Here is a 13,557-nt window from a genome sequence, read left to right as displayed (position 1 = left end):
GAACCTTCTATACAAAGGTGCAGGTTTGCCTTTCCAAACGATACCCACTTCAGTTTTCCATAGGTGGACTCCAATAAAGTTCCAGAAACATCTCAACAAGAATTAAAGCAAACAGGGTGCACTTGAAGACAATTTGGAGTACCACGCCACAGGGTTTGAATACGTATATGAATGAGAGATTTCAGTTGTTTATTTTTAGTCAATTTGGAAACCTTTCTGAAAACATTTTTTCACTTTGTCATTATGGGCTATTGAGTGTAGTTTGATAGGCAACAATGTCAAATTTATCCATTTAAAATTAAATCATCTTCACAGTAAAATGTGCAGAAAGTGAAGCGGTCTGAATACCATATGAATCCACCATATGTCAACCACAGTGCTAATTTTACAGTCATTTTGATACTTGGAAAAATGTCTGGACACACAAGGAATTTACATTTTATTATTCTGGTCATGGGGTTATGTGTTATTTTAGTAAATAAGTGGTACAGTGTTTAGTGCTGCTGACTTACAGCTCCAGAGCTTTGGGTTCTAATCCCAGGCAACGCACTTTCTGTATAGAGTTTTCACATTCACACTGTGTCTGCCAGAGATTCCCTCCAGTACTTTAGCTTTCATTCCATATCGCATAGAGTTATGTATTAGGTTAACTGTCAAATCTAAACTGGCCCAGTGTGAGTGATTATTGGTGTGTGCATGTGTGTATGCGTGCGTGCAGTAATGGACTGGTGCCTCATTAAGACTGGTTCCTACTTCCCTCCAAGTATTACTAGGAAAGACATAGCCCCTATGACCCTAACCTGGACTGAACAGATAAATGGTCTATTTAATCAAATAGGCCTTTTGAACTTCTACTGGAAATCAATGTTTCACTTCCTGTTTAATGTAAATAGAATAGAAAATTTGCAGCACACACCAGTCATTTAGGAGCTAGAGTGGGTACTTTAGGCTAGCTAGGTGTTTGCTCCTTATCTAAAATGTCCTATATCCCCTTATCTGTGGCACCTCTGCACGAGAACCACCTTTTTCCATCCTCTCAAACATATGCAGTTTTTAATGTCTGGAAAACATTCAGGATTAAATCACTTAGAGATCTGTACATAGACAACGTCTTTACATCCTACGAACAATTACACTCTAAATTTAACTTTCCAGCAACATTACCTTCAAATTAGAAACTTTGTTAAACAGAACCTCCCCAATTTCCCCTCACCTCCCACCTACCTCTACGCCGGAAAAAATATTGATCGGTCTTGAGGACTTAGACAGCATCTCCGTAATATATAAAAACATTTTAAAGTGCCTCCCTTTCAAAGATCTCAGAGTACAGTGGGAAAAGGATCTTTCACTCAACATCTCAGAAAAGGAGTGGAAAGTAGCAATGCACAGAATTCACTCAAGCTCCATATGCGCAAAGCATACAATTATTCAACTCAAAATTATATATCGAGTGCAACTCTCTCATTTAAAATTGTCCAAAATGTTTCCAGGGCAAGATCCAACCTTCAAACGCTGCAATCAAATTCCTACTTCACTAGGTCACATGTTTTGGGCCTGCACCAAATTAACATCATTCTGGGCCAAAATCTTTAAATGCCTTTCAGACAGACTTGGTGTCCCAATCCCTCCTAATCCACTAACAGCTGTGTTTGGGGTACTTCTAGATGGGCTTAAAGTGGAGAAGGACAAACAAACTGGAATTGCCTTTACTACACTATTGGCACGTAGACTTATCTTACTCAACCGGAAGAATCCTAACTCTCCTTTTCTAAGTCAGTGGGTAACTGATGTCATATACTGTACTATTTGAAATTGGAAAAAATCAAATTCACACTTAGAGCATCTGTGCAGAACTTTCTCAAAACCTGGCAGGATCTAATCAATAACATTTTAGAATAAGCATTTAAATTAAGGAAGCAGGTTCTCTCCCCTCTTTTACACCATGTATCTTCATTAATCTATTAATTTATCTATTTACTTATTTTTACTAGCGTAAAATTTTACTCTGCTGGCCTAGCTCTCTTTCTCAGGGGTTGGGGTTGATTTGTTTCAAACCTTTTTTTTTTTTTGTAAAACTTGAGTTTTTTGTATGGAATGTTATTTGATTTTAATAAAATCAATAAAATAAAAAAATAAAGTCCTATATCCCGCATTCCAACCTCTCATACAAAACTTTGACCTGTCTTACTTCTAGCAGTTGAACCTTTGTCATTATTCCATTTTGTGTTTACATTTACATTATTTGCTTAACATATGCTTTTATCCAAAGCAACTTAAAAAAGAGGTCAACATAATTGAGCAAACATCAGTCTAGAGGTCTGTTTAGGACTAAGTGTTACAGAACAAGGTTACACAATTGATCATCATATGTGAAGAGCTCAGAATAAATACAAGTTAATCACCGCTCCAAAGTTACAAAGCCTAACAGCTAAATTCAGTTAGATGGACATTCACCAAACAAAAGTGTCTTCAAATTCTTCTCCACGTGCACTCCTTCAATAAGAACTGGGCAAAGAGGCTCTCCAGTTCCTTGATTTTGCTGATGTTAAGTTGCACCAATAAACAAAGTTCTCCCTCTGATTCTCCTCCTCTGTCTCACCCCCCTTATTAATACTTATTATACTTATTAATATATTAATAAGTGCAGAATCATCTGAGAATTGCCACAAGTGTTATATTTCTAGTCGGAGGTGTACAGTGTTAAGGGAAAAGCAGACAGGACTGTTCCTAGTAGGTCTCTGGTGTTGTTCACAGTCTTCAAGCTTCACAAACTCTGCTCTGCCTGACTAATAGGACAACATAGTCACATAGTCTCATCTACATGCATATCCTTGAGTTTACCTCTTAATAGAGCGAAGAGAAAAGGAAACACAACTATTCCTTGTGGTGTGTCTTTTCACCAGTGATTACCTTTACTAAGGATCAGAGACACATACACAGGGCCAGCGCTACCATTAAGGTGAATTATGCATTCTCCTATGGCTCAGATAACAAGGGGAAGAAAATCCCAGCCATATGGGTTAGCTACCAAACAGTTAGTTGGAGCAGTAATAAGCTTGGCCTATGGCATAAAATAACCAAGCATCAGCACTGTAAATACATGTTATGTTACCAATGCCCCATCAAGAATTAATTTCTGTTTTGTACTCTGTGTTGCTGGGATAAACTCCAGCCTATCACAATCCTGCCGAAAATTGCTGGATTAGAGGATCAATCATATCTCGAGAGAAGTTGCTCAAAACATATTTTTCCATACATTGTCTTAAGCTTACTTTGTCACCCCTGAGGTGTGGAGTCAGATGTTTGGATGAAGATGGACAACTCATTCCAACTAACTAGGAGCTTTACATGAAAAGAATCTGGATTTAGATTTGATGTCACGCAGAGGTGGCATCACCAAACGCCATTCATCAGCAGACCTGAGTGGGCTAGAGGGAGCATTTTCTATCACTTTAAAAGTATAGCTTATTACTCTTATTATTATCACATATTTGGTTAAAACCTTTATTCATGGTAAATTCCAAAGTCTGGATACTATACAGATGTTTCTAGGTATTTTTACAGTTGGAGCACAGGCAGCTTAAACGAGCTGCTCAGGGTCATACAATGGAATAGAGGCAGGAAGTGATCCAGCATTTGTTCACTTGTTGGGAATTCAGCAGCAGTGTGCACAGAGCAAATAAGAACAGAATAACATGATAAGACATGAGACAAAAAAAAAACCTCCACCTCTCTGGTGAGAGAATGAGAAAAGAAAAGTGTCTGAAAAAACCTGTTCATTTGATTCGTCAAAGCAAGATACCCATTAATCAACCATTTGAATGGCTTCAGGGTGACTCAATGTCCTGTCCCTTGCAAGAAAAGTCTAGCTGAGTAAGAACAAGTCAGTTACTGTTTGCAAAAGATCAACATTCAGACAAAAATGAAAAGACAAGCAAACAAAAAGTTCTGTAGTAGATATTTTCTGGAGACCCTACTCATATCAGGGTTAGTGGTCCCTAAGTATAGAAAACCAAAAGAAAATAAAGAAAACATTCATCCTTTAGTTCTTTTTTGATTTCAAACAAATAATGAGCAAGTTTGCTGTTCTAACCGCCTGAATTTATGTGACGGTTTCTTTGTGGGATTAAACTCGTACTTGCAACATAGCAGTAATAGCTGCAATGCACTTTAATGGTACCATTTACAATTGATGCCACAAATGCGTCATCTCTGCCTATTTAATTAAAGGTAATGTTTTCTAAAGTCTAACTCTTGATGGGCTTCTTTTCATCTAGGGACAGATCATTGACTTTCGCCAACTGATTCAAGATGCAATCAAAGGAGCTTCCAATGAAATATCCATAAATAGCCTGAATTATAACCAGGATCCCTCTGTAAGTTAAGAGCATATTTGTTGTTAACTTCATGAAGAGTTTATTGCTAAAATTGTTGACGCATAACCAGAACTAGTGAATTTGGGTTTATCAAGCACAGTTCTCTGCATAGCATTTTTATTTTACAAAAACATTGTTATACATTGTGTGACAAGTTGCTGTTGGAGCACAGTCTTTTTGTGGGGTGTTTACTACATGGTCAAATGGCCGTAATTTAAAAAGTGTTACTTATGCTTAGGCTAATGTATTAAAGAGCTGTCTGTGTATATTTTATAACATGCAGTCCTTACAATAAATCCTTTATTAACAACTTTTTCCTATCTGAATTTATATAGGAACGCCTTGTTAAACCACTAAGTGCCTTTATTGGAATGAACAGTGAAATGAGAGAGCTGGCAGCAGTAATAAGCAGGGTAAGAAGAAAAAAAATAATTCCACATTCATACCATCTTTGGCTTAGTTCATGTAATAGTAACAATGTGCCATCTACTCTGTGCGGTTTAGTACCTGTGGCTAGATTCATCTAAGAGAAGTATTAGGTGATTGCTATTTATCTCCTTACATGTAAAACCTTAGAACTGAAAGAGGCCTATTTTTTTACATGACTGTCAAGCCATCTCTGAATGACTGGCAGAAATGCTAAAAATATTTTTGTCACTTGTTACCTTTCAAGTAACATGGAGGATAAAAGAATTCTCTCTAAGATTCTGAGCTGCTACGTGGGATACAAACTCACATGTGAAAATGTTATTGAAGAGCTTCATAACAGTTATAAGTGAGAAGGGCTTTCCAAATAATTATAAGTAAGAAACCACTGCAGTCATGGTTTTAGCAGGTATGGCCACCCACAGCTGTCATCTACTATATACAGTAATAAAATGCTAAGGTCTGTGTGAGTGCCTGTCCTGTCCCTCTGAGCATTCTGATTGGTTAGTTTGACTTTGGTGTGATTGGTCATTGTGGATTTTGTGATCGACAGAGGATGTGCAAGCGTGAGACACACAAAGACAAGTAAAGCTGTAGCAGCCACACTGAGAATCGCTTTCAAAGATTCAAAGTGTAAAAGCCGACAGGAGTCGAGAAAGGCGCCTGAAAATGACAGAGTCTAAGAAGTGCAGGCTTTACGGGAACACACTTAACAGAGGGGAAGAGACAGGTTTTAATACACAAGGATACAAAGGAAAAGCCCTGAAGGTACACGTAGGGCAAGAGATAACAAATAATGCATTTATTCAATTACCTGTCTTTGATAGGCAACATCACTAGAGTTACATATAAAACACCGTTAGAATGTCATTATTGAGTTTAGGGACACGTTCACATGTTGTCAACTTCACTGTGATAGTAAAAGGCAACATTTATGTTTGGCAAACCTGATTACATAAATACTAACAGATGACCCTAATTATCTTTTTAATTGTGTTGTATTCACTGAGCATGTAAAATACTTAGGTAAGACTTCTTTACATGGCGGAGTGGTGGCTCTGAGGTTAGAGATCTGCACTGGCAATTGGAAGGTTGCCGGTTCGAATCCCGTAAAATGCCAAAAGGGACACTGCTCTGTTGGGCCCTTGAGCAAGGCCCTTAACCTGCAATTGCTAAGCACTTTGAGTAGTGAGAAAACCGCTATATAAATGTAAAGAATTATTATTATCATATTACTTCTGAACCATTTGATTGTAGGATAAACTAGCTACCACTAGGGGGAGACAAAGATTAGTTTCAGAAGTCTGCCTGCCTGTGCACAACCATGAATGTATAAACTTAATATATTCCCATTTTCATTTTACTTTATTTTAAAGGATATATATTTGCACAATCCTAATGTGAGATGGGATGATATTATTGGACTTGATGCAGCCAAGCGACTGGTCAAAGAAGCTGTAGTATACCCCATAAAGGTAAGAAGAAAGGCAAATTCCATGACAGGTATCACTTGCTTATGAAACAGTTAGTTGTAAATTTTTAAAGTCTAGAAGAAAAGTACAGAAGTTTATGGATTTAATGTTAAATTCAGTGTGTATGAATCATGGCTATTGAGTTGCAAACCTAGAAAGTAAATATGGGCAATATTAAAAAATATTAAAGATTAATCAATAGAAATTAAACTAACAAAACACAGGTGCCAGAGTGCAGTAATATCCCTAGAGTAAGGGAATATCTACAAGATCAATATTCAAAGACAAAGAAAAAAAAACTTCCAGGGGATTCTGCTACTGCGCAGTGTCACGCACTGAACACCTGTACTAGAAACAGACCAGCATGCTCATTGTCTGTGTGCAACTTCATCTGTAGCTGGCTGTAAATGCGCCTTTCAGTATGAGGCTCCCACCTTCTCCCTTTATGTGGGTATGTTTGTTTTTTTTTTTTAGCAGAGAGTCTGGCTCCCTGTCTGTGCCCAATGCCCCCGGGATGGCCACCAACATCCCATGTCTTTGAAAAAGACAAGCAGGATGTAAAATTGATAGGTGTATTGTTAACAGAGAAGTTATGAACATCGTTAAAAAATATGTGTTATTTTATCATTTCCACCATTTTCAGGTGATGTATAGTAATTGAAAGGATTTGGTTCACAGTATTACGAGGTAGATAGTGTAGATTGAGAGTTTACATAGTTTTGTAACTATCTAAATTAGCCATATTAGATCCATTTGATTCTTACTAAATGAACATAAGCACATGGCAGTGCGGACACGCGCATCGGCTCAGTGGCTCTCAGTTTTTGGCTTCGTTTTATTTGTAATTAAGTTTTTACTGTTAGTTAAACCATTCAAAGCGCTAATCCAGTATGGAAGGGCTGATTTAATTAATATAGGGAAGTGGTTCGAGCTCCATGCATCACCAAGGCTAGACTTTATTCCACCAGAGGTACGGAGGACTACTGAGGCTTTTACCATCCTCCCTCAGTGGCCGAGAAGGCGGAGGAGACACCGTAAACAAAAGTGGGGCAGAAGGAGCGGCCTATGTGCTAGGCTACATGCTAACCCATACAGACCGGCTCTTCCCAGTCTCTTCCTCACTAATGCCAGGTCTCTCGCCAATAAGATGGACGAGATTCAGCTGAGGATTGCCTCACATAGTGTGGACAGCTGTGTGGCAATTATTACCAAGACCTGGCTGGATAATAATATCCCAGCTAGACAGGCGCGTTCTGTTCCAGGCAGACAGGACTGCAGCTTCCGCTAAATGTAAAGGTGGAGGGCTGGCACTGTACATTAATAAATCCTGGTGTACAGCTACAAACATTATTGGAACATACTGCTACCCTGACTTGGACTATCTGGCAGTGAAATGCAGACCATTCAAGACGGTAAGAGAGTTCTCCTCCATCCTGATAGTGACTGTTTATATCCCACCGCGAGCTAATGCTAAATTAGCATTGGAAGAGCTGTACTGCCTGATTAGCAGACAAATGAATGCTAATCCAGACGTGGCTGTGATTGTGGCTGGTGACTTTAATCATGTAGAATTAAAAGCAGTGCTTCCCAAATTTCGAGGATTTATAAACTTTCCAACTAGAGACAGTAGCATTCTGGATCAAGTTTATTGCAACATCCCAGGAGCATACAAGGCTTTAGCAGCAGCCCCACATCTAGGCGTGTCGGACCACATCACAGTGGAGCTGATCCCAGCCTATACTCCCATGATCTGCAAGATCAAACCGACTACCAGAACAGTACAGATATGGACAGAGGAGGCATCTTCAGCATTACAGGACTGTTTTGAGCATACTGACTGGGGAGTGTTCAAAGAGGTCTCAGATCTAGAGGAATATACATCATCTGTCCTATCCTATGTGCAGGTCTGTACTGATGCTATCCTGCCCACGAAGACATTTAGAATGTTTCCAAATCAGAAACTGTGGTTGGACGGTACGGTGAGGTCTCTGCTTAAAGCCCGGGACGATGCATATAGGTCAGGCAACAGGCTGGCATATAGCAAAGCCCGATAAAAACTAAAAAAAAAGGAATAAACCTGGCAAAATACAGATAACAAACAACTTATTTTGGAATTTTCTAATAACAACGACCCACGGAACATGTGGAGAGGCTTAAAGACCATAACAGATTATAAGCGCAATGATCAGCAGGTCAGCTATGACCCGAGTCTCCCTGACACCTTGAACAGTTTCTTTGCACGCTTTGATGTACAGTCTCCCTGCTGCTAGATGCATCTCCCTTGGCTGGAGGAGCAGCATCAGCCTCTAGTCCTGCAACTACACCAAGTGAGGTCCACCCTGAGGAGGATCAACACCAGCAGAGCTGCAGGACCGGATTAGGTGTCAGGTAAGACACTGAAAATATGTGCTGATCAATTGACAGGAATCTTTCTGGATATTTTCAACCTTTCTCTACAACTTGCAACCTCAAATCCTCCACTCTTGTGCCAGTGCCTAAAAAATAAGCGGTCACCTGCCTTAATGATTACCGCCCTGTGGCTCTGGCCCCAGTAATAATGAAGTGCTTTGAGAGAATCTTCCTAAAGTACATCAAGGATGCCATCCCTGCTGGATTTGATAACCATCAGTTCGCCAACAGGAGGAACAGATCTACAGAGGATGCTGTCTCAATAGTACTTCACATAGCCCTGACTCATCTGCAGTGCCCTAACACTTCTGTTAGGATGCTATTCGTTGATTTTAGTTCAGTGTTTAACACCGTAATCCCAGACAAGCTGGTACAAAAGCTTCATTATCTGAGTCTGTCCATATTATTGTGTCTCTGGATCAGGGACTTTCTCACCAACAGGCCTCAGGTGGTTAGAATTGGAGATCACACATCAGCCACACTGGTTTTTAACACAGGCACGCCACAGGGTTGTGTGCTCAGCCCAGCACTCTTCACGTTATTCACGCATGATTGCTCTGCCATCCATGCCACAAATATGGTTGTGAAGTTTGCGGATGATACGATCGTGGTGGGTCTCATATCAGACAATGATGAGACTCACTACAGAGAGGAGATACAACACCTAGCACTATGGTGCTCAGCCAACAACCTCATCTTGAACATCAGCAAGACCAAAGAGCTCATTGTGGACTATAGGAGGTCCAGAAGAACAGAACATGCTCCTATATTCATACATGAGGAGGCTGTAATGTGCATGGACAATATCAAGTTCTTGGGTAGCCACATCACATTGCATCTGACATGGTCTTTGAACACATCTCACCTGGTAAAGAAGGCCCAACAAAGACTCTTCTTCCTCTAGAAGATGAGGCGTGCTGGATTCTCCTCTCGGCTGCTCACAAACTTCTACAGATCCGCTATTGAAAGCATTCTCTGTCACGGTATGACAGTGTGGTACAGTAGCTGCACAGCACAAGACAGGAAGGACTTGGCATGGGTGGTGAGAACAGCACAGGGGATCATGGAAAGTCCTCTCCTAGACCTGGACTCTGTATATGCTGGAAGGGTGCAGAAGAGGGCCTATATAGCTGCGGATCTCACCCATCCGGGAAATGGACTGTTTGTACCACTGCCTTCGGGAAAACGGTACAGAAACATAAAAACACGTACCAGCAGAGCTGTGAAGTCCATCTGCCCCTGCTGATACACACACATACATCTACATCTACCCCTAACCTGCCCCCCTGTAGACATCCACACGCACTTTCCCTCATAATCAAACACACACACTCGTATTCCTCCCCTGCAGACCCACGCACACAGATCACTGGTCTCTGCAGGCGTACTACCTCAGGAATAGTATGGACTTGATGATGTCTTATTGCTGATGTCTTTTATATTTATTATGTTTATTTTATTATTTATAGTGTATTGCGTATTTTAAGTATTCTGCCTTGAAGCCAAATCCTACCAACAAAAATTTTGTATATGTATAATGACACTAAAGAATTCTATCTATCTATCTATCTATCTATCTATCTATCTATCTATCTATCTATCTATCTATCTATCTATCTATCTATCTATCTATCTATCTATCTATCTATCTATCTATCTATCTATCTATCTATCTATCTATCTATCTAAGCAGGGTTATGGTAAATACTTTTTGAGTAATGACTAAGTTTTATTACTTTTTTTATCTTAGTATCCCCAGCTATTTACAGGGATTCTTTCCCCATGGAAAGGCCTTTTGCTCTATGGACCCCCAGGTGAGTGACTTTAATAATGGAACAATCCTCACAGCCTTTACTTTAGCATCTGTATGCACAATTGGGTGAAGATATCATGAAACGTCAAGACATCTTTTTCAGTATTTTAAAATACTGCATAATGCATCATGTATATGGGTGAGAGAAATGTTTGTGAAGTCTTTAAACTTTTCAAAGACTCTGCAAGAATGGATTCTATAATGTGAGTGGATGTTCACAGACATCATTGTAATAAGTAAAAAGAATCTAAAAAATATATTTTTGAAATGTTTACGTAACCGTGTGTCCGTGTTTGCATGGGTTTCTCTCCGGGCACTCTGGTTTTCCACATCCCCAAAGATCTTACAGATTAGGTTAGTTGAACATTTCATATCGGTCCCTTATGTGTGTGAGTGAGTGTGTCCTGCGATGGACTGGAATCCTGACCAGAGTCATTTGCGGCCTTGCATTTAGTGCCACCAGGACAGGCTCCAGCCTCCCTGATTTGGTTTAAGCAAGTCTGAGAATGCTAGGTTTGTCATTTCCATTCATTTGACACCTATTTCTAGACATTCGTTTTATTTCCCATACAAACCTGAGGCTCCTCATATGGTAAAGTTACAGTAGAAGGCAGTGAAAAGAACTACTTTGTCCAGGAGTGATCATCATTTACAGTACAGTACATGTTACATGGGAGAATCACCAATTTCATTCTTGCATCCGCTGTGCATCACATGTTTCTAATATAGTATATTGAGTATTTAGGTCCACATTTCCACTTTCATTTTTTAAAAAGATGTCCATCTTTTTTCTGTATTAACTATTTCATTTTCCATTACTGTCACAAAGTATATACCGTATGTACTTGCGTATAAGTCAGGTCTTGAAACCCGAAAAATCGACCATAAAATCAGACCCCGACTTATACGGCCATTCGAAAATACAACACTTAAAACTTTTTTTTTTTTAACTTGCTTCCTCCAATCTCGAGTTTCTTACACACATTGAATTTTGTTGTGGCAGCGCAGTTACCAATTTCTTTCGCCACTTCAACAACTTTTAATTTAAAACCAGCTTCAATTTTTTTATTCTGATCAAATGTTCCATTGTAGATAAGGGATGCTGTTACGATAAAAGTGTATGAGGGTGTGAGATACAAAAAACACAAATCAGTGCAGACATCACTTTGGGTATTACCGTGTGGTCACATAGGCACAATACACAGAAAAAAAGGCTGTGTGCTCCGTGGTTACTCTCTCCGGTGGGTGTTAGCATATCGTAATCTCTTGGACCAATAGCATGAGTTTCTACATTCAATTTATACAACCAACATTATAAAATACCAGAAATTATACGGTAAAATTAAGCCCCGACTTATCCTCGGGAGAACTTAAACACGAATATATATGGTATTGCACTGTTGAAATGTGTGATATCTAATAGACTCACTTATCTTAAGGTATGGTTAAGATTCTGAAAATCTATATTAGGTTCAAATTCAACCCGGTGATTGTCTTTGTGGACTGTGTATGTTCTCCTCATCTTAGCATGGTATTTCATCCAGGTACTCAAACATTCCATAATGTGCAGGTTAGGCTGACAGATAATTGTGTGATTGCCAAGTGATTTATTCATAATTGGCCCCTGCTGCTCCTGCTACTTATAATCCTGAGATTTAAAGAATGGAATTACTAGGGTGTTGTACTGTGTTAGCCATTATGAATGTAAAGAAAAGCCAAGCAAAATGACAACTTTTATTGGCTAACTAAAAAGATTACAATATGTAAGCTTTCGAGGCAACTCAGGCCCCTTCTTCAGGCGAGATGTAATCTTGTTTACATTGTTTACATCTCACCTGAAGAAGGGGCCTGAGTTGCCTCGAAAGCTTACATATTGTAATCTTTTTAGTTAGCCAATAAAAGGGGTCATTTTGCTTGGCTTTTCCTCTAAGAATGGAATTGTAAGATGTCTGGATGGTAATATCTGTCTTCATGACTGGAGATGTGTTTAACTAGGATGCTAGATTAGAAATCTCTGTCTCAGCCCACATGGTCAGCAACCACGAGGCAGACTGAAGCGCCAGTGGATGGATCGAATCAAGAACGATATGAAGCACATCGATGATGCCCCCGAGGATGCTCTTGACTGTGCCAAGTGGAAACGTGCGTGCCGGACAGCAGACCCTGCACCACCGCGGGATAGCTGCTAGAAGAGCTAGATTAGAAATCCCCTGGCAGTTCTTTATTCATATGTTCTGTATTTTTCCTTTGTACTGAACAGAACTGCAAAAAAACTTTAAATGAGTAGGTGTGTAATGGACCCTAATTTTCTATTGTTGTTCTAATTCATTAATAGTAAGTAAAGAGAACATGAATACACAAATACAATATTTAACACACACACCTGAATATTGTCATATGATCATATTGTTACTGTAAATAGTATGTTTGCATAGAGTCCGCAATTGTAGTTTATAGTTACACTACAGATTTGACTGTAATATATTTGTATTCATTGTCCAGATTAAATAATTGAGTATTTTTTTCTAATGCTAATTCAATCATTCTAATTTAATGTATATAATGGATAAATATATAATGTATAAAGGCATTTTCTAAACGTTTAATACATTTTCTTAGGCACTGGGAAAACACTTCTTGCCAAGGCTGTTGCCACTGAATGCAATACGACATTTTTCAACATCTCGGCATCCAGCATTGTCAGCAAATGGAGAGGGGACTCAGAAAAGCTGGTTCGAGTAAGACTGTCATTGATAATTTCCAAAAACAACAAGGAAGAAGAAAGCTTTCATAGGGTGTTTAGTGTAAAGGGAATTGCCCTCCTTTTATTGACCTCTCGTTCCCATATTATTATTTTAGTCCTTAATCCTGTTTAAGATTAATTTTACTTCCGTGTAAATGGTAGTTTGGTGATGAGGTCAAAAATTTACTATCTACAGTAATCCCTCGCTATATCGCGCTTTGCCTTTCGCGGCTTCACTCCATCACGGATTTTATATGTAAGCATATTTAAATATATATCGCGGATTTTTTGCTGGTTCGCGGATTTCTGCGGACAATG

At 39.2% G+C, this 13,557-nt stretch overlaps 1 protein-coding gene across 2 annotated transcripts in view; it reads left to right on the top strand.

The window, feature by feature from the left end:
• katnal2 (katanin p60 subunit A-like 2) overlaps positions 1–13,557 on the top strand; it is a 54,792-nt gene that overhangs the window by 18,688 nt on the left and 22,547 nt on the right. Inside the window, exons 7-11 of one of the 2 annotated variants that reach the window (XM_028805982.2) lie at positions 4,278–4,376; positions 4,712–4,789; positions 6,179–6,277; positions 10,434–10,497; positions 13,116–13,234. In XM_028805982.2, the coding sequence (XP_028661815.1) occupies positions 4,278–4,376; positions 4,712–4,789; positions 6,179–6,277; positions 10,434–10,497; positions 13,116–13,234 (459 nt within the window). The remainder of the gene's footprint in view (positions 1–4,277; positions 4,377–4,711; positions 4,790–6,178; positions 6,278–10,433; positions 10,498–13,115; positions 13,235–13,557) is intronic. The other variant, XM_051929798.1, reaches the window with a different exon arrangement.

The sequence above is a fragment of the Erpetoichthys calabaricus genome, chromosome 7 (genome assembly GCF_900747795.2).
Source record: "Erpetoichthys calabaricus chromosome 7, fErpCal1.3, whole genome shotgun sequence".
NCBI classification, from domain to species: domain Eukaryota; kingdom Metazoa; phylum Chordata; class Cladistia; order Polypteriformes; family Polypteridae; genus Erpetoichthys; species Erpetoichthys calabaricus.
The sequence above is the reverse complement of the archived record's forward strand: the minus strand, read 5'-3'. Positions and strand labels throughout refer to the sequence as shown.